The sequence below is a fragment of the Oncorhynchus mykiss genome, chromosome 18, assembly GCF_057628025.1.
Source record: "Oncorhynchus mykiss isolate SJ-2025 chromosome 18, ASM5762802v1, whole genome shotgun sequence".
In the NCBI taxonomy this organism is placed as follows: domain Eukaryota; kingdom Metazoa; phylum Chordata; class Actinopteri; order Salmoniformes; family Salmonidae; genus Oncorhynchus; species Oncorhynchus mykiss.
The window spans coordinates 26,148,802-26,168,676 of record NC_143039.1 but is presented as its reverse complement, the minus strand read 5'-3'; the positions used below and the strand labels follow the sequence as shown (position 1 = coordinate 26,168,676).

General features: G+C 42.8%; 1 protein-coding gene and 2 long non-coding RNA genes across 3 annotated transcripts; 1 reads left to right on the top strand and 2 right to left on the bottom strand.

Moving 5' to 3' along the window:
- Positions 1 to 1,158: 1,158 nt before the first annotated feature.
- Positions 1,159 to 5,936, bottom strand: LOC110495724 (receptor expression-enhancing protein 6). The gene is made up of 6 exons (XM_021571114.3): positions 5,432 to 5,936; positions 5,174 to 5,341; positions 3,000 to 3,093; positions 2,729 to 2,867; positions 2,476 to 2,644; positions 1,159 to 2,091 (listed from the first exon to the last, which is right to left on the bottom strand). Exons 2-6 carry the CDS (start codon positions 5,289 to 5,291, stop codon positions 2,054 to 2,056), a joined length of 558 nt encoding a protein of 185 aa, XP_021426789.2. The 5' UTR covers positions 5,292 to 5,341; positions 5,432 to 5,936; the 3' UTR covers positions 1,159 to 2,053.
- An 8,311-nt stretch (positions 5,937 to 14,247) lies between these two features.
- LOC110495722 (uncharacterized) lies at positions 14,248 to 16,443 on the bottom strand. Its single transcript, XR_002469465.3, has 2 exons — positions 15,856 to 16,443; positions 14,248 to 14,828 (listed from the first exon to the last, which is right to left on the bottom strand). It is a non-coding gene; the product is annotated as an uncharacterized LOC110495722 (long non-coding RNA).
- Positions 16,444 to 16,533: 90 nt separating this feature from the next.
- On the top strand, positions 16,534 to 17,400 carry LOC110495712 (uncharacterized). Its single transcript, XR_016488353.1, has 2 exons — positions 16,534 to 16,643; positions 16,803 to 17,400. It is a non-coding gene; the product is annotated as an uncharacterized LOC110495712 (long non-coding RNA).
- Positions 17,401 to 19,875: the final 2,475 nt, after the last annotated feature.

The following is a 19,875-nucleotide window of genomic DNA, read 5'->3' as shown; positions in this document are numbered from 1 at the left end:
CTGCTGCTCTCACCATCCCTCACTTAGGAAGCCACCAACCAGCCTGTGAGCCAAACATCCAACCACCAGTCCACACACTGACCCACCCACCAGACCCCTCCGATCTATCCACTCCAATGTCCCACCCTGCAGTCACTCCTGCCCTACTGAACCCCCTAATGTTTTGCTGCTGTCTTAACCCCATGTATTTCCCTGTAGCCCACTCTGTCTTGCCCCTTGATGTTTTTGTGTCAATGTCCACTTTGTATGTCTGCAGTTTCTGTTTTTGATTCATTTGCGGTTTGTTTAATTTGTATATTATAATTTGTTTGTAAAGCGTATTAAGACATGTTTAAATGTACTTTAAATAAATAGTGATTTGATCTGTACCTCTCCGGGACCAGCGCTGGAACTAAAGCCTGTACTGCCTGTAAAGTGTGTTTGTCTCCCTCTGTCAGTGAGTTAGAGTACTGCAATGATTACACACCACAGTCCCCCAGGGAAACTCAAGACCACACACACACACACACACGTGTGCATGGACAGCAAAGGCAGTCTCCAGAGTAAAGGAACAGCTGGGTAGAAAAGCCTCAGGAAGGGAAAGAGACAGTAAGGGATGAGTTAGACATGCAATGCTCTTCTATCACCCCCACAGTCTGGCATCTATGGTTTGATTAAAGGAAGTGCATTTATAGAGACTTTTGCCAGGTTCCCAAATTACTACACAAACACACAGAGAACACACACCACACACAGTCCCTGGGACAGTGAGTACGTGTGGCCATTATCAGTCAGACATTACACTCCCAGCATGGACATAAGAGCCATCCCATTCAGACTTGTCTGAGAGTGAACATTCACCAAAACATATCCCAGCTGATTTCACTTCCTGTATACCAGTAAATGTACTGAGCACAGGTCAACTGGGTATATCAACGTCTTAGTGCAGGGCTATTCCACTCCAGCCTTCATATATGCAGTACTGCTGGTTCTCTCCCTCTGGTAGTTCAATTGATAATTTAATTCCCAGATTCCTCTGACAGGGAGTATTCCATAAAGTAGGATCAATGACTTTCCTAAATAAATCCATATTTCAGAATTCCTAAAGAATTGAGAACGGCATGGTGTAACAGACTCCAGTTGTGGAAAAGTGTGAACGGAGTACAGACGAAACATTACTCAAGTTCCAGTTTGATTTATTAAAGACAATGAGAATAGAGAACATACTAAACAAAAATACTTTCCAGTTCAGTTTACATACATAAATATTCATTTTGTTCCGGCAGGGTGATGGAGTAAACATCTTTGGCACAGATCTGCAGACATTGTGGAGACATGCTACTGTATGCACTAATTACAAGAGACTGAAATAACATGGCTACTTTGTAGGAAATGACCCAGCTCAGAATGGCTCTATCCCAAACATACCCCTAGACACCTCCATTAGCCCCTACCCCCTGGTACCGTGTTTCCCAATCCATTATTACGGGGCCATTTTTGTTCTAGCCCAGCACTAACCCACCTGGTTTAACAAGCTAATTTATCACAGTCTGACTTATTGAATCTGGTGTGTTAGTGCTGGGGTAGGTCAAAGGGGGAAATTGGCTAAGGGTGGATTTGTGAGGTCAACGTGGCACTGTCGAGAGAGAGAGAGAGTCTCCACTGATTCACAGACATCTACAGCACATGGGTTACCTGACAGTAGGCTACAGATTACATTAAGACATTCGCATTGTTTAGAGGTCAGCTGGATTGTGTGGTGGCTACCCTAAGCTTCTGGTTGCATTCCAACCGGTCTTTAAAAACAGGTCACGCTGCGCCGATTATCAGATGCCACAACGCCTGGATTATGGGAAACTCATCATATAACATTGATACATGCAACTTAAAAAGACAGACTAGAACGTGAAAAAAACAAACAAGTCCCTTGTGTGTGCTGCAGGGTGGTCACCGGCCACTGATCACGTGACACGGTCCATTATCGTCCTTCACGGGACATCACACACTCTGTTGTGTGGTTCTGTGTGTTTATTGGAGTCGAGGCGTCTGAGGCTTGTGGTCATACATCGGTCGGTCACTGGTTCTTGTCATTCTTGAGGACCTGGTTGACAGCTGGAGAGAAAAAAAACAACAATAAAAACATGAGTTATTAGTTTGATTGACAGATCTGGTGACCGTGTGTGTGTGTGTGTGTGTGTGTGTGTGTGTGTGTGTGTACAGCTAGATTTACATTGCAGAGATGCGGGATAACTAAGTATCGTACTTTACATGTGAATTAGAGTTCGGAGCAGTCCGACTGCTTCAGATGCCTTTTCTGTAGCATTCAAATTCTCCCGGATCATTTTTTAGCCCAACGTGCAGTCACTTTATATATATATTACTCTACCAGTACTAATTTGCGTCGGCGGCGTTGGGGAAAAACTGAGGTGTCGGGAGCCGGGACTGTTGTTTCCGCATCTCCACAATATAAATCTAACTTGTGGGTCTGTGCCTCACCTTCTTTCGTGACAGTGTCAGCCATGTTCTTGGCCTTATCACTCAGGTTGTTGACGACACTGTCCAGGGTGGCCTGGTGTCTGAGGAACACGGGACGGACCACACGGGAGTAGAGAATAGCAGAACCGTTCCACGTCACCGGAGCCATACACCACACCAGGAACAAACACTGTAGGAGAGAGGGATTGAGAGAGATATTCTATGATGATCTTCTTTTGGCCTCCTGTATATTGAATGTTACACACACACACACCTTGCCAGCATAGTAGAAGGGGAACCATGAGAGGAAGATGTCAGAGAAAGCCTCTGCAATACTGAAGAATCCGTAGACCACCCAGTAGGTCAACCACTGAGTGTCATCGTCTTTCTTCTTACTCTCTATGGCCTTGATTCTGATTGGACAACAGGACAAGTGATGAATGGAAATAAATAATTTAAATAAATAATGTTTAACCCTTCACCTGGAGCATATGATGTGAGCATCACAACGCCACTTCTTAGATATGTTTTGAGGTGCTACTTACGAGAGGTACGCTGGGTAGACAAAGCCAATCAGGTTACAGAGGAGAGAGGCTCCATAGCCAAACAACAGATACAAACTGATCAGAGAGAGCACACCTAGAGACAGAGAGATTCATACCAGATATCAGTCAATCTGGAAACATTTCAAAGCATCTTCATATCATGATACATCACCTCTGTGTGTGTGTGTGTGTGTGTGTGTGTGTGTGTGTGTGTGTGTGTTGGATGAATAAACAGGACAAGGCTTCGTGTGAAACGCTATTCAAAACACTGACATTCACAAATTCAATGTTGATGTACATAAGACATCTAGTGTAACCATGTGGAATGTGAACTATGGAATAGGAGACAGAGATTCCACATAGATACTGGTCCGCTCTAACCTAAACCAACAAACTAGCAACTACATTAACCTACAGCCGTGAACTTCACTGTCTGTCAAATTAACCCTTCACACATTTCAGTCAACATATGTACAATGGATTCCCATGTAAAAAGAAAAAAAATTTTTGGAATAGGCTCAGAGTTTTAGAGCTGGACAGAGAAAAGGAGAGAAGCGGCTGCTGCTTGCTATTGTAACCCTAGCTAGCAGGTAATCGGCTTTTGTTTGGTTTAGCTCCTGTTTGCATAGGGAAATCATTTAGACATATGGCACCAGGCTTTTCATCTGCCAGTTATTGTCCAATACACCAATCAATCTAACCAAAAATCAATACACCTCATGATCTTCAAGACTCATGACTAGTTTCAGTTATGGCAGACGGCTATATATGGTCACAAAACTATGATTTGGAAAAGCAACACTGGGCACATCGAAATTATTCTCAAATGTGTCAATGGTGTTTTGTGAAATTCCTGATTTGGAGTGCATCAAGTGTCATCCACAAACATGCTGCCACACCCCACATACAGACCGGGACCAGTGCCTTCCCCTTCCTCCACCAAACAGCTTAGGTTACCCAGTGGACACCATGTCTGAATGCTTAGTGATGTGATCAGAGTCCCTCCACAGGCAGCGGTAGAGCAGACAGAGTCCCTCTCTGACATTGATGGAAGACTAATGGGCTGGGGTTCCTTCTTCAGAAGAAGAGCTAAGCTACATAGGATATCCTACAGGCAACTTCTCCTCCCGGTACTGAACACACATTGGCCGCAGAGAACTTCCCACCAGACGTTAAAGTACTTCACTTCATACTTGACCAGACCAAGGCGCGCGCACACACACACACACACACACACACACACACACACACACACACACACACACACCTCTAAGGTACATTGTCTTATATACTCTCTTTATTGCATATTAGGTCCAGTTAGTTCAGTAGTCACCAGAAAGTCAACCTCAGTCCAATGTAAAATTATGTTGTTGCTCTCAGGACATTTCCATAAACATCAGTACTGGCAGACCATGTGTGTGTCAATAATACCCCAAAAGGGACAATATTACGACAGCAACAGAACTAGCCTGGTCCCAGATCTGTTTGTGCTCTTGTCAACTTCGTTGTTGTCAATGTCAGTGAATGAGTAGGCATTACCACACAAACAGACAGGCACAACCTCTGAAGGAGCACAACTCAACTGAAGACAGCAGGTCACCCTAAAATCTGCCATCTCAACATAGCAGTTGGTATTTAGTTATAAGTTATAAATACACCCCTTGGCTAGGGACCAGCTGCTAGCTAGACATTGGAAGCAGCTATCGACCACTAACAGTGGATTAACTGCAATCTAGGCCATCTCCGACCTTTGCTACTTCAAATGAGTGTCGTAAAATCATATTGTAGGCAGCCTAGGCCTACAACTTATGGGGATCAGCTAATGGGGATCCATAATAAATACAAACAGTCACGTTAAAACAATATTTGGTCTGGTGACACCGTTTGTTTTCTATGGTTTGTTTGTGTTAGGCCTAACTGGGCTAGACTGCGGTACTGTTTAACAGCTACAACTGTTGCTGGTAGGCTAGTTAGTTAATGTGACATGTCAGCAAAATAACTGTCATATGTGCCGACCTTGCCAAACCAGCCAACGTTGCATAACGAGAAAGTAACCACAAGCGGCTAGACCAGAGGGTGAAGTTACAATGTTTCAACATTGACATAGAGCAGCATTTACAACCAAGCAACTGGCAAAGTCCGACATTGCAAGTGGATTTAATACAAACTATTACCTGAAGCGATATATTTCTTCTGTATCCCAGTTTTCTCCTCCACCGTTGCTAGGAGATCTGTCACAAAGTTATTTTCATTCAACAAAGCCTCATAGCGGTTATGAAGTTGGGCAAACATTGTTGTAGTGGCGCCGTGTAAAACGTGTTGATTTTTTTTGGATGCGTAGCCTACACAAACACAAACCCAATCAAAATGTTTCGGTCAATAAAAGAAGCGAAAAACGTACAAATATTTCATATGTTTAAAGTTTAACACACCGAATTATCCGTGCGTGCCTACAAGCTGTTGGGCATACGATTCCTGGCGAAGCAAACGAGCGAGAGGGAGGACTTTAATTACGGTACAACCAATCAGAAAACGATTTTGTTGACATCTAGTTGAAGCAACAGGTGATGAAAGTACATTTTTATTGACGACAGTAAAGTTCAGTTAACCATTATGCTACAGTACTAATATCTGGTGAGTGTTGGCGTTTATACGTTTCTGTCATTGCTAGGGCCATGTGTTTTGGTCTACCATGCTACGTGACCTAGATTTTAACATTTATTTTAAGCCTTTCCATAAATTTGAATTATACCAAAAATTAAAGCATTTTTTTGAGGATGGTGCTGTACCATCTGATATAAAAAAGAAAGGGGGACCGTTTGATGAAAAATCTTTAAACAAAGGTTAAAATCCAGGTCATGTGACATGATTGTCCAAAACACGGGGCCCTAGTCCTTGCACATCTATCTAGTTATTTATGTCAAGTAGCAGTGAAAGAGCTTGCAGGCCCAGTCTGTAATTCTACCAACAGCTGACGCTGAGCCTGCCACTACTGGACAAATAACTATTCTCTGTCTGAACTGAACTTCAGCATGACGTCATTTTAGCACAAGAGGGCGCCATCAACCTGCAAATATGAGAATCAAATAAAATCGAACTTTATTTGTCACAACTACAACATGTGAAGACTTTAACGTGAAATGCTTACTTACAAGCTCTTAACAGTGCAGTTCAATAAAAGTTAAGAAAATATTTACCAAGTAGACTACAATTAAAAGTAACACAATAAGAATAACAATAATGAGGCGATATACAGAGGGCACTGGGTGCGGGGGTACAGGGTAGTTGAGGTAATTTGTACATGTAGGTGGGGGTGAAGATACTATGCATAGATAATAAACAACGAGTAGCAGCAGTGTACAAAAGGGAGGGGGTCATCACTGTACAGTAGTTAGTAAGGCTCCAGTAGGCCGACTCATTTGTGCAGTCTGTTGGATCCTGGCTATTAACATTTGAGGAATGGTATACCAGCGGGATGTTCATCCTAAAATGAAATACAATTTGGGCTCAGCTTGACACAACACTTTGGATGTAATATGTCTGACACATTTTTTTATTTGGTGGTGAACCTACCCTTTAATACATGATTTAGTAATCCTCCTATAGTTGACCCCTAGAATGGAATTACTCACAGCTAACAGCAAAATAACAGATATAAAAGTTCTCTCTGTCTCCTCTCTCTCTTTCACACCCAGCAGGTGTGTTTGCCCATAGAGTGGTGTTTTGCATAGCTGTTGAGCCTCACTGCTCCTGACGCTAAGACTGCAGTGTTATCATCGTTGTGTCCAGTCAGTCTTCTTAGAGCCACAGATGAGGAAGATGCTGATCATGCTGGCGTTCCTCCTGACTCAGGGTGAGGAACTCTCAGCATCTCATTGTGGTCTACTGGTTTTAACAGGTTTTAATGGGCTTCTACAGTGCCTTGCGAAAGTATTCGGCCCCCTTGAACTTTGCGACCTTTTGCCACATTTCAGGCTTCAAACATAAAGATATAAAACTGTATTTTTTTGTGAAGAATCAACAACAAGTGGGACACAATCATGAAGTGGAACGACATTTATTGGATGTTTCAAACTTTTTTAACAAATCAAAAACTGAAAAATTGGGCGTGCAAAATTATTCAGCCCCTTTACTTTCAGTGCAGCAAACTCTCTCCAGAAGTTCAGTGAGGATCTCTGAATGATCCAATGTTGACCTAAATGACTAATGATGATAAATACAATCCACCTGTGTGTAATCAAGTCTCTGTATAAATGCACCTGCACTGTGATAGTCTCAGAGGTCCGTTAAAAGCGCAGAGAGCATCATGAAGAACAAGGAACACACCAGGCAGGTCCGAGATACTGTTGTGAAGAAGTTTAAAGCCGGATTTGGATACAAAAAGATTTCCCAAGCTTTAAACATCCCAAGGAGCACTGTGCAAGCGATTATATTGAAATGGAAGGAGTATCAGACCACTGCAAATCTACCAAGACCTGGCCGTCCCTCTAAACTTTCAACTCATACAAGGAGAAGACTGATCAGAGATGCAGCCAAGAGGCCCATGATCACTCTGGATGAACTGCAGAGATCTACAGCTGAGGTGGGAGACTCTGTCCATAGGACAACAATCAGTCGTATATTGCACAAATCTGGCCTTTATGGAAGAGTGGCAAGAAGAAAGCCGTTTCTTAAAGATATCCATAAAAAGTGTTGTTTAAAGTTTGCCACAAGCCACCTGGGAGACACACCAAACATGTGGAAGAAGGTGCTCTGGTCAGATGAAACCAAAATTGAACTTTTTGGCAACAATGCAAAACGTTATGTTTGGCGTAAAAGCAACACAGCTGAACACACCATCCCCACTGTCAAATATGGTGGTGGCAGCATCATGGTTTGGGCCTGCTTTTCTTCAGCAGGGACAGGGAAGATGGTTAAAATTGATGGGAAGATGGATGGAGCCAAATACAGGACCATTCTGGAAGAAAACCTGATGGAGTCTGCAAAAGACCTGAGACTGGGACGGAGATTTGTCTTCCCACAAGACAATGATCCAAAACATAAAGCAAAATCTACAATGGAATGGTTCAAAAATAAACATATCCAGGTGTTAGAATGGCCAAGTCAAAGTCCAGACCTGAATCCAATCGAGAATCTGTGGAAAGAACTGAAAACTGCTGTTCACAAATGCTCTCCATCCAACCTCACTGAGCTCGAGCTGTTTTGCAAGGAGGAATGGGAAAAAATGTCAGTCTCTCGATGTGCAAAACTGATAGAGACATACCCCAAGCGACTTACAGCTGTAATCGCAGCAAAAGGTGGCGCTACAAAGTATTACCTTAAGGGGGCTGAATAATTTTGCACGCCCAATTTTTCAGTTTTTGATTTGTTAAAAAAGTTTGAAATATCTAATAAATGTCGTTCCACTTCATGATTGTGTCCCACTTGTTGTTGATTCTTCACAAAAAAATACAGTTTTATATCTTTGTTTGAAGCCTGAAATGTGGCAAAAGGTCGCAAAGTTCAAGGGGGCCGAATACTTTCGCAAGGCACTGTATATGTTTGCACATGGAACACGATTCCAATGCCTTTATTTGGATTATTGTGACTACTCAAAGCAAATTATTCACTGTTTCCAGTTCAGAGTCATCTGCACAACGTGTCCTGAATCAAGCTGATTAATCAAAGTTTGTTTGCCTGGGAGAGAGTGTGTCTATCAAAGCTGTTGCAAGTTCAACCGGTATTGGTGATGACATGAGCTGGTACCTGCTGAAACCTGGACAGGCTCCTAAACTCCTCATCTATACAGTAAAAACCCTTCAGTCTGGAACACCATCTAGATTCAGTGGCAGTAGATCAGGTACTGAGTACACTCTTACAATCCCTAATGTCCAAGCTGAAGATGCAGGAGATTCCTATGGTATGAGTAATGTTGGCGGCCCAGAGCGTTTCACACAGTCATTTAGAGTCATACAAAACCTCCCTCAGTCAGACTGTACAGAAACAACGGCAACCATGACTTTGATCACCATCTTCATCTGGACACTGAACTCTTACAATGGAAAAATGACATATTGTTGAGTACCTTTGAAATGGCTCTCAATTAATAAATGTCCCTGCATACAAAATTATGAAATATAAACAATCTGTTATTTATTCTCGTTGTTTAATTCATGTTTTTCCTCTTCAGGATCCAGAGGTCAGGTGACTGTGACTCAGCCTCCTGTAGTGACATTTCCTCCAGGAAATGGGATGATGGAGATGAGGGTGCGTTCTGGTATCAACAGAGACCTGGAGAAGCTCCCAAACTCCTGATAAGAAACATAAAGACACGGCTAGATGGGATTCCTGCTAGATTCAGTTGCAGTGGGTCTGAGAGTGACTTCACTCTGACCATCAGTGGAGTCCAGGCTGAAGATGCAGCAGTTTACTACTGTAAGAGTTACCACAGTGGTAATGTGTTCACACAGTGATTTAGAGCCGTACAAAAACCTCCTCTACAACATTACACACATCACTGGTCCACTGAACACAGAACTAAGGGTCTTGTTATATGACATCACCAAGTATAACCACTTTACTAACTCAGAAGTAATGGTTACAAGCTAGTTTCATAACTCTTCCAACCTCCCATGCGCTGTGAAACAGAAACTTAGATTTCCAGGGCCCCTCCCCCAGAATAGAACAGTACACTCCCCAGATGTTCCCCCATCCTCAACACGACACCAGTGCTAGACCAGAGGAGGTTGGCCAGTGGACATCAGCCATACTGGAAGAGGCTAAAAGTTCAACATCATAGGTCAGATGTCAGTCACAGGTCATTTCATAGGTCAGTTCATTAATATTGTGTTTGGTGGACAGGAAGAGGTTGGGCATCGGACGTCAGTCAGACTGGTAAAGGTCAAAGATCAAAATGTCAGAGGTCAGTTTCCCAGGGAAGAGAGTCAGTTCAACCCCAACATGCCACCAGACTGCCTATCACTTTATTGTAGTCAGCTTGATGTTTTATTGCCAAAGAGAATATTTGACAAAGTTCTACGGTCAAAGTTTACATCCCTAGTGCCCACTAGAATGGCATGAGGAAGGATTAGATAACTAGTGATCTACATCTGAAGATTCATCATGATTTCCTCAGGAATCAGCACCAAGACAGAATCATCATGAATTCATCAGGAATCAGCACTGAGACAGAATCATCATGAATTCATCAGGAATCAACACTGAGCCAGTTTCATCATGAATATATCAGGAATCAGCACTGAGCCAGTTTCATCAGGAATCAGCACTGAGCCAGATGGAAGTCCTTCATCCCAGTCTAGAATAACTCCAAGGTCACTGACAGGTCAGCCAGTGGCAAAGGTCAACAGTTTCAGAGTCACATGCTCAGACACACATACACAACCTCCAAATGCCTCCACCAGTACCTGTCCTGTACCACACAGGGGCATCTCCCAGACCCAACCCTGAGTAAAGTAGACAACATTCACCTCCAGGTGATATGTCTCACCTAGCAAGGTCAGATATGAAAGGTTGCATCTGACCTCTAAGCCTGTATGTTTAGGGCAGTACAGCACGTTACCATTCCTAAAATTACTTGAGTCTGAAGTGATGTATTGTCTCTGTATCCCAGTTTTCTCTTCCATCGTAGCTAGGAGATCTGTCACAACATTATTTTCATTCAATAAAGCCTCATAGCGATACTGTTCTGTCATTGCACACCTATCTAGATATGAATGTCAGAAAGGGATAAAACAGCTGGCAGACTCCGTCTGTAATTCCACCAGCAGCTGAACCTGATACTGTTTGACTAATAACACTTTATTTTCTGTCTGAAACATAGACTTAGATAGACCACGTCGTTATTGTATCTGTACCATTATGGTGTGTGTGAGAGCACAGGCAGTGCCATTGAAGTCGTCCACCTTCTTCTACTACTTCTACTAGTAAACAAACTGAAATTGTGCATTCCGCTACCTGTCTGTTGTTTGAACAGGTCTAAAGCCAATTTACTGCAACCTGCAGTAATGGAATGTTTCCTCATGAGCATAATTCATTGGCTGATTTCTCCTAATGACCTGGATGGAATGATGTGATCATTCCTTAACCCATACGAAGTCCCACCCTGTTGACTACTTCAAAATGGTGGAATCCCTCAACGGCAATGTCCATGCAAATACGGTTATATCCATCTGAGGCCTCAATCATTCTTTATGGTCTGAACTGAACTTCAGCATGATGCCATTTTGTTCATTAAAGACTCCAGTCACTCTGCCTCCGGAGTGGCACAGTGGTCTAAGGCACTGCATCGCAGTGCTAGCTATGCCACTAGAGATTCTGGGTTCGAGTCCAGGCTCTGTCGCAACTGGCTGTGACCGGGAGATCCATGGGGTGGCGCCCAATTGGCCCAGCGTCGTCCGGAGTAGGGGAGGGTTTAGCCAGCATCGCGCACTAGCAACTCCAGTGGCGGGCCGGGCGCAGTGCACACTGACACGTTCGCCAGTTGTACGGTGTTTCCTCTGATGCATTGACTTCTGGGTCAAGTGGGCAATGTGTCAAGAAGCAGTGCAGCTTGGTTGGGTTGTGTTTCGGAGTATGCACAGCTCTCGACCTTCGCCTCTCCCGAGTCTGTAGGGGAGTGGCAGCGATGAGACAAGACTGTAACTACCAATTGGATACCACAAAAAAAATGTACAAATAAATAAAATACTTCAGTCACTCAAGTCATAGACTGTTCTCTCTGCTACCGCATGGCAATCGGTATCGGAGCGGTTCAAGTCTAGGTCCAAAAGGTCCAAAAGGCTCCTTCTACAAACAAGACTGCTGAACAATTAATCAAATGGCCAACCGGACTGTTTGCATTGACCCTCCCCACCAGGGACGGTGGGGAGGGTCAATGTCTATGTTTCAGACAGAAAATAAAGAGTTATTAGTCAAACAGTATCAGGTTCAGCTATACTATACTACTATTCTGTTTATTGTCTATAGTCACTTTGCCCCAACCTACATATACAAATTACCTCGACTAACCTGTACTCCGTGTACCCCCTCTATATAGCCTCATTATTGTTATTTTATTGTGTTACTTGTAATTTTTGTAATTTTTTTACTTTAGTTTATTCAGCAAATCTTTTTTAAACTCGATTTTCTTAAAATTGCGTTGTTGGTTTTAGGGTTTGTAATTAAGCATTTCATGGTAAGGTCTACCTACACCTGTTGTATTCTGCACACGTGACAAATAACAATTGATTTGAACGCAATGCTCTAGCATTGAATGAATACACTTACATGTAACTCAATACAGTTGTTGGTCCTGGTCAGTCCCTGGATGGGAGACCAGATGCTGCTGGAAGTGGTGTTGGAGGGCCAGTATGAGGCACTCTTTCCTCTGGTTTAAAAATATCCCAATGCCCCAGGGCAGTGAATGGGGACACGGCCCTGTGTACGGTGCTGTCCTTCAGATGGGACGTTAAACGGGTGTCCTGACTCTCTGAGGTCATTAAAGATCCCATGGCACTTATTGTAAGAGTAGGGTTGTTAACCCCGGTGTCCTGGCTAAATTCCCAATCTGACCCTCAAACAGTCATGGTCACCTAATAAACCCCAGTTTGCAATTGGCTCATTCATCCCCCTCCTCTCCCCTGTAACTATTCCCCAGGTCGTTGCTGTAAATGAGAATGTGTTCTCAGTCAACTTACCTGGTAAAATAACAGATTAAAAAAAATAATGAAAACTACTATGATAAATTCCAGGCCTTCCACAGATTTAGGTCAGCTATTTCCTTCCATGTTTAATATTATTATTGTGTTGCAGTAACAGTTTCATCATCTGTCCTGAGGAAGGGTATTTCCATAGAGGAGGTGCTTTGCATTGGCAGCTCATGCTTCAGTGCTCTGAGTGTTTATAACCCTGTGAGTTTCAGACTGCAGGACTGAGATCTGTCCTGACACTTTAAGACTGCAGTGTTATCATTGTTGTGTTCAGTTTGTTGTCTTCTCAGAGCCACAGATGATGATGATGATGAAGATGATATCACTGATTCCACTGCTGATCACGCTGGGGTTCCTGACTCAGGGTGAGAAAGTCTCAGCATCTCTCTCTACTGGTTCTAATAGGTTTGAATGGGAAAGTCTTCTCTCTGAGCTGTTGCTTCAGACAAGATCTGTAAAGAGACAGAGAAGCTTTGAGAATATTTTAAGATAGTTTGAGAAACCTATGCTACTGTTTGTTCTTGTTTGGTGTTTACAATGATTTTGATTTAGGTTACTATGATTAATCAGTCCTTATTTCCCACTTGTTCCATTTCAGTGTCATCTGCAAATAATTTCCTAAATCATGCTGAAAAATTGAAATCTGTTAGTCTGGGAAAGACTGTGTCTCTCAGTGCTACAGGAGGTTCAGGTATTGGTGATGACATGAGCTGGTACCTGCTGAAACCTGGACAGGCTCCTAAACTCCTCATCTATACAGTAAAAACCCTTCAGTCTGGAACACCATCTAGATTCAGTGGCAGTAGATCAGGTACTGAGTACACTCTTACAATCACTGATGTCCAAGCTGAAGATGCAGGAGATTACTATGGTATGGGTGATTATGGTGGACTAGTGTTCACACAGTAATTTAGAGTCATACATAAACCTTCCTCAGTCAGACTGCACAGAGACTGTACTGCTGCAGCTGGGACCTACTGCAGGTGTTGAGGAGCAACAGACATGAAACACTGGTTCACTGAACGCAAGCCTAAGATCCTCACACAGCTTTAGACAGTCCCACACCAGGACAATGTTACCCTGGTTACTCATGACAGGATCGTCGTTCACCAAACCACCTCCTCTACACAACCATAACCATAACTTCACCTCCAAATAGAAACAACCACTTTACTACCAGACCATTGACCTTAATCTCTGAAATGTTCACATAGAAATGAATTATCTGTCAAATAGAACATGGAGTGTTAGCTCTATTCATTGTACTTCTATCTGTATTGTTCAAAATGCTTTACCTCACTGAATGCAGCCCTGATTTGCATGGTCATGGTGGGATGGTTTTGCTTATCCCAAAATAGAGCAGAAAGAGACAGTGAGATAGAGAGAGAGAGACTGAGCATGAAACAGCAGACCGCACATACAACAAACAGTCACTACAGGACAGCTGACATATCGTACTCTCATTTAGAGGAGGAATAAAGTGATGAATAAAACTACAAACATCTTTAACTACATTTTCATTTGTTGTCACAATAAATAAATTTGTCAACTAATCCATGATGTTATTTTCCAAATCCAACTTTATTAGAACTGAGACAGGCAGCAACATCACAGTAACAGTCTGAGTACAGAACACATTGAAGTCTCCTGTAATCTATAAAATACACATTACTACCAGGATTGTGGTCTCCCCAACAGTACTAGAGTTTACTCAATATACTACTAACACTCTAACCCACTACTACTGCTCCAACCAGCCCCCAGCCTCGTCGACTCCTGCTTCCCCAGACAGAGCTGCTGTTGTGGGCCTCCTCCACTAGGTCCTAGACCAGACACTGGCTCCTGCGAAGGGGGGAGGCCTGGGTGTGTTGGAAGTGGGAGACCCTGCAGGTGTAGAGCTCTCCCTGCTCCCAGCCTGCCTTGCTCAGGGTCAGGGTGCTGCTGCGTCTGTAAAGGCCTTCCTTCTCTTCTTCTGGACTGGTCACGACCCCCTGGCTCACCTCCAGCCCGTCCACCTCCCAGCTCACCAGCGCCCCCTGAGGGGAGTAGTCAGTCAGCAGACAGGCCAGTGAGGCAGAGCCCCCAGAGAGCTGCTCAGAGGAGGGGGGGAGCAGAGACACCGTGGGACTGACAGTAGGACCAGCTGGAGAGAAGAGAACGTTTTAATGTTACATTCTAGAGGAGACAGAAATAGAGTTCTATAAAATACACAACTTATTAAGGTTCACAGAGAACACAACACCTCACAACTCAACAACAATTACATAAATGCACAATAAAGTACATCGCTGTTTTTCATTTAGCCATGTATTTTCACAGCCGGTTAAATATCTCTGCTGCAAAAGGGACAAGGACCCCATTCATCAAGTGATCTTATCGCCCAATATCACTTCTAAATGCAGAGATATCTGCTGATCAAACAACAACAAAACAGCCAACCCCACCAGTGTTTTTGGTAAACAGCTGAGGGATGGAGCTGGAAAACTGTATCCTCTCTCAAATTCATAGAGCTGTGGATGCAAGGACTGGCCATCCATAAGATAAAACATGTCATTTCAACCACGTTTTGAGGCTGTATAGTGTTTGTTTAAACATATATTGTTCACAAACAATTTAGAAAACATGATTCTATTTTGCCTCTGATAAGAGTTTGGCAGTTGAACTAAGCTCATGAGTCATATTAAAAAACACATATGTTGTTCAAGAATCAATGGGTATATGTCATTAATTTAAAAGTCCCAAAATGTATGTAGCAATTGCAGATTGCCCATGTAAAGTCGGTCCCCTTTACAATAACATCAGACAATTAAAGGGAGCAGAACTTTTTCTGTTATACAAATGACATTCTCTGTGTATTTCACGTGTCACAGCAGGGAACTAAACCAGATTAAAGCTCTTTGAATAAAAAAAGTGTTTCTTTTGTATAACTTGTTCAAAGACAGGCTGCTTGGCTGCACAACTGAAAGTCTCCCACAGACGGTAGCTAACATTATGCCTTCTAAACCCTCCAGTCTAAAATAAATACTAACATTATGCCTTCTAAACCCTCCAGTCTAAAATAAATACTAACATTGGGGTTTCCTTTACAGAGTTTGAGTCTTAAAATGTCTGGTGTTCAGCATTTCTATACTTTGTAGTATTTTGTAAGTAGTAAAGGAGAAAACACTTACTTTTCAGCAGCAGTTTGGTCCCTTCACCGAACGTGAACCACAGTGATACAGTCTAGTTAAGACGCCGTACAAAAACCTCCTTCACACAAGAGTGAGCACACCCTGCACTAACAGAACCACTCATACAGCTCCACACAGCTTTGTACAACTTTACTATACTCATAAAGCATTACACATCTTCACATACAACTACAGTATTTGACACTCTTAATATAGGAAATATTATAGCAAGTAATACTCATGTTTTATCATTCACATTAGAGTCATTTAGCAGACACTCTTATCCAGAGCATCTCTGTGCATTCATCTTAAGATAGCTAGGTGTGACAACCACAATCATTAAGCACTTTATGTACCTAAATAGCATACTCTGATTAATGAAGTCTCTGATTTGAGCCTCTAAAGTCTCTTCACCCAAATTCACTGCAAAATGTTTTTCATCCAACGATGTCACTTGTTATCAGAATGCATTATGGGCAGAGTGAAACATTGTCATTTGCAGCAAATATCAATATTGACAATTGTGACATTTTACTGTCAACAACAGAAATATAAAGCAATTCACATGATGATTATTTGCAGTTTATTATTCTGTCCTGAGGATGGGTATTTCCATAGAGGAGGTGCTTTGCATTGGCAGCTCATGCTTCAGTGCTCTGGAAGTGTTTATAGCCCTGTGAGTTTCAGACTGCAGGACTGAGATCTGTCCTTCAACACAACAGAAACCACGACAACCATGACTCTGATCACCATCTTCGTCTGGACACTGGTCTGCTGCTGCCTCAAAGGTCTGTTGGTTTCTAACTCTTACAATGGAAAATGACATATTGTTGAGTGCCTCGTATAATCATTGAAATGGATCTCAAATAATTACTGTCCCTAATATTATGAAATATAAATAATATCCTTTATATACTCGTTGATCAATTAATTTTTTTCCTCTTCAGGATCCAAAGGTCAGGTGACTGTGACTCAGCCTCCTGTAGTGACATTTTCTCCAGGAGACCCCGTCACTCTGACCTGTACAACCAACACTAAAGTGTACAAATGGGATGATGGAAATGAGGGTGGGTACTGGTATCAACAGAGACCTGGAGAAGCTCCCAAACTCCTGATAAGAAACATAAAGACACGGCAAGATGGGATTCCTGCTAGATTCAGTGGCAGTGGGTCTGAGAGTGACTTCACTCTGACCATCAGTGGAGTCCAGGCTGAAGATGCAGCAGTTTACTACTGTAAGAGTTTCCACTATCTCAACAGTATAAATATGTTCACACAGTGATTTAGAGCCGTACAAAAACCTGCTGATCGAAATGACACACATCATTGGTCCTCTGGACACAGAACTAAGGGTCTTGTTATATGACATCACCAAGTATAACCACTTTACTAACTCAGACATAATGGTTACAAACTAGTTTCATAACCCTCCCAACCTCCCATGTCTACAAATGTTCTCCTTATCAGAAAGATACAGGTGAAATAGTCCCATTCAGGATCAATAATCCATATCATGTCAACATAAAATCCTGTGTGAAGCAAAAAGGTTGGTGTGCCTCAATGCTTGGTTGACCAACCAGACACACACAGCTGGCCAACACATCTGTGGAGCAGTATTGGGTGTGTACGTTCATGACTGTGTGTGACAGAAATAGAGACCTGTGAAACAGAAACTTAGATTTCCATGTCCCCTCTCCCAGAATAGAGCAGTACACTGCCCAGATGTTCCCCCGTCCTTACACGACACCAGCGCTAGACCATAGGAGGTCAAAGATCAAAGTCAGAGGTTAGATGTCAGTCACAGATCATTTTATAGGTCACTGCACTAATCTTGTGTGGTGTGCAGAGGAAGAGGTTGGACACAGGTCGTCAGCCAGACTAGTAAAGGTCAAAGATTAAAAAGTCAGAGGTCAGTTTCCCAGGGAAGAGAGTCAGTTCAACCCCAACATGCCACCAGACTGCCTGTTACTTTATTGCAGTCAGCTTTTTGTTTTCTTGCCAAAGAGAATAGTTGACAAGAGCACCATTTTCTGAGGTCATTCTCGTAGTACCCACTAGAATGGCATGAGGAAGTCTTATATAACTAGTGATCTACATCTGAAGATTCATCATGAGTTCATCAGGAATCAGCACTGAGCCAGATGGAAGTCCTTCATCCCAGTCTAGAATACCTCCAGGGTCACTGACAGGTCAGCCAGTGGCAAAGGTCAACAGTTTCAGAGTCACATGCTCAGAAACACACACAACCTCCAAATACCTCCACCAGTACCTGTCCTGTACCGCACAGGGGCATCTCCCAGAACCAACCCTGAGTAAACTAGACTGGACATCAGACAGAGGACAACATTCACCTCCAGGTGATATGTCTGACCTAGCAAGGTCATAGGTCAGATATGAAAGGTTGCACTGTGCCTCTATGCCAGTAAGTTTAGGGCGTTACAGCACATTACCATTCCTTAAATCACTGGAGTCTGAAGCAATATATTTTCTCTGTATCCCGTAACTAGGAGATCTGTCACAATGTTATTTTTTTAATTTTTAAAACATTTATTTGAAAAATGAAAAAGTTATTTTCATTCAGAAAAGTGTCATAGTGGTTATGAAGATGGGCAAACATTGTTGTCGTGGAGCCATGTTGAACTTGTTGATTTTCGACTGTGTAGCCTAATCAAACACAAATCAAATCAAAATGTATGGTCAAGTTAACAAGCGATAAAACAAGCGTGTAACAAGCGTCACTACAGACCCAGGTTCGATCCCAGGCTGTGTCACAACCGACCGGGAGTCCCATAGGGCGGCGCACAATTGGCCTAGCGTCTTCCAGGTTAGGGGAGGGTTTGGCCGGGGGGGCTTTACTTGGCTCCTCTCGCGCTCGAACGACTCTTGTGGCAGGATGGGCGCCTGCAGGCTGACTTCGTCGTCAGTTGAACGGTGTTTCCACCAACACATTGGTTAAGCTGGCGGGTGTTAAGGAGTGTGGTTTGTCAGGTCATGTTTCGTAGGACACATGACTCGAACTTCGCCTCTCCCGAGCCCGTTGGAGAATTGCAGCGATGAGACAAGATTGAGATTGGATATGATGAAATTGGGGAGAAAAAGAGGGGCAACATTTTTTTAAATAATGGTACAATATTTATTTTGGTTGAAGTTTGTCGTATTATCTTTGCGCGTCTACAAGCTGCTGGGCATATGGTTCCAGGTGAAGAGAAAGAGCGAGTGGGAGGAGTGTGATTAAGATACAACCAATCAGAAAACTCTTTTGTTGTCACCTAGTTTTTTCCTCAAGTTATTATTTCAATTCATAGGATTCATACAATACATTTATAGATATATATATGTTTAACCCCCCACTCCCCACCAGAAATCTGATAGCATGTCAAATAAATTAATGTTACATAGTAAATCTACTGAAAAATACATCATATAGCCTCAGAAATAGTAACAAATTACTGATACAAATTCATGGATGTAAGGTCCTGTAACGATTTTCGTTGGTGGAAGGAGAGGAGGACCAAAAAGCAGAGTGGTACGTATCCATAACACCTTTTAATCAGGAATGAATACAAAATACTAAAGAACAAGAGAATACATGAAAACCGAAACAGTCCCGTATGGTGCAAACACTGAAATGGAAAATAATCACCCACACCTCAAAATGGGAAAACAGGCTACCTAAGTATGGCTCTCAATCAGAGACAACGATAGACAGCTGCCTCTGATTGAGAACCATACCAGGCCAAACACATAGAAACAGAAACCTAGACCTACAACATAGAATACCCACCCACGTCACACTCTGACCAAACTAAAAATAGAAACATCCAAAGCAATCTATGGTCAGGGCGTGACAGGTCCGTTGGTTAAGGGTTTGGAAATATCCCCTGATGCTTTTTTCCATGTGTCCAGTGGACACCTTGGCCCTATGGATCCTGGCTGTGGAGAGCTCCATAAGTACAAGTTCCTTAAATGTGAGCAGCCATTGTTGCAATGGTAACTGATGAGGTGGAATCCACCTTTGTA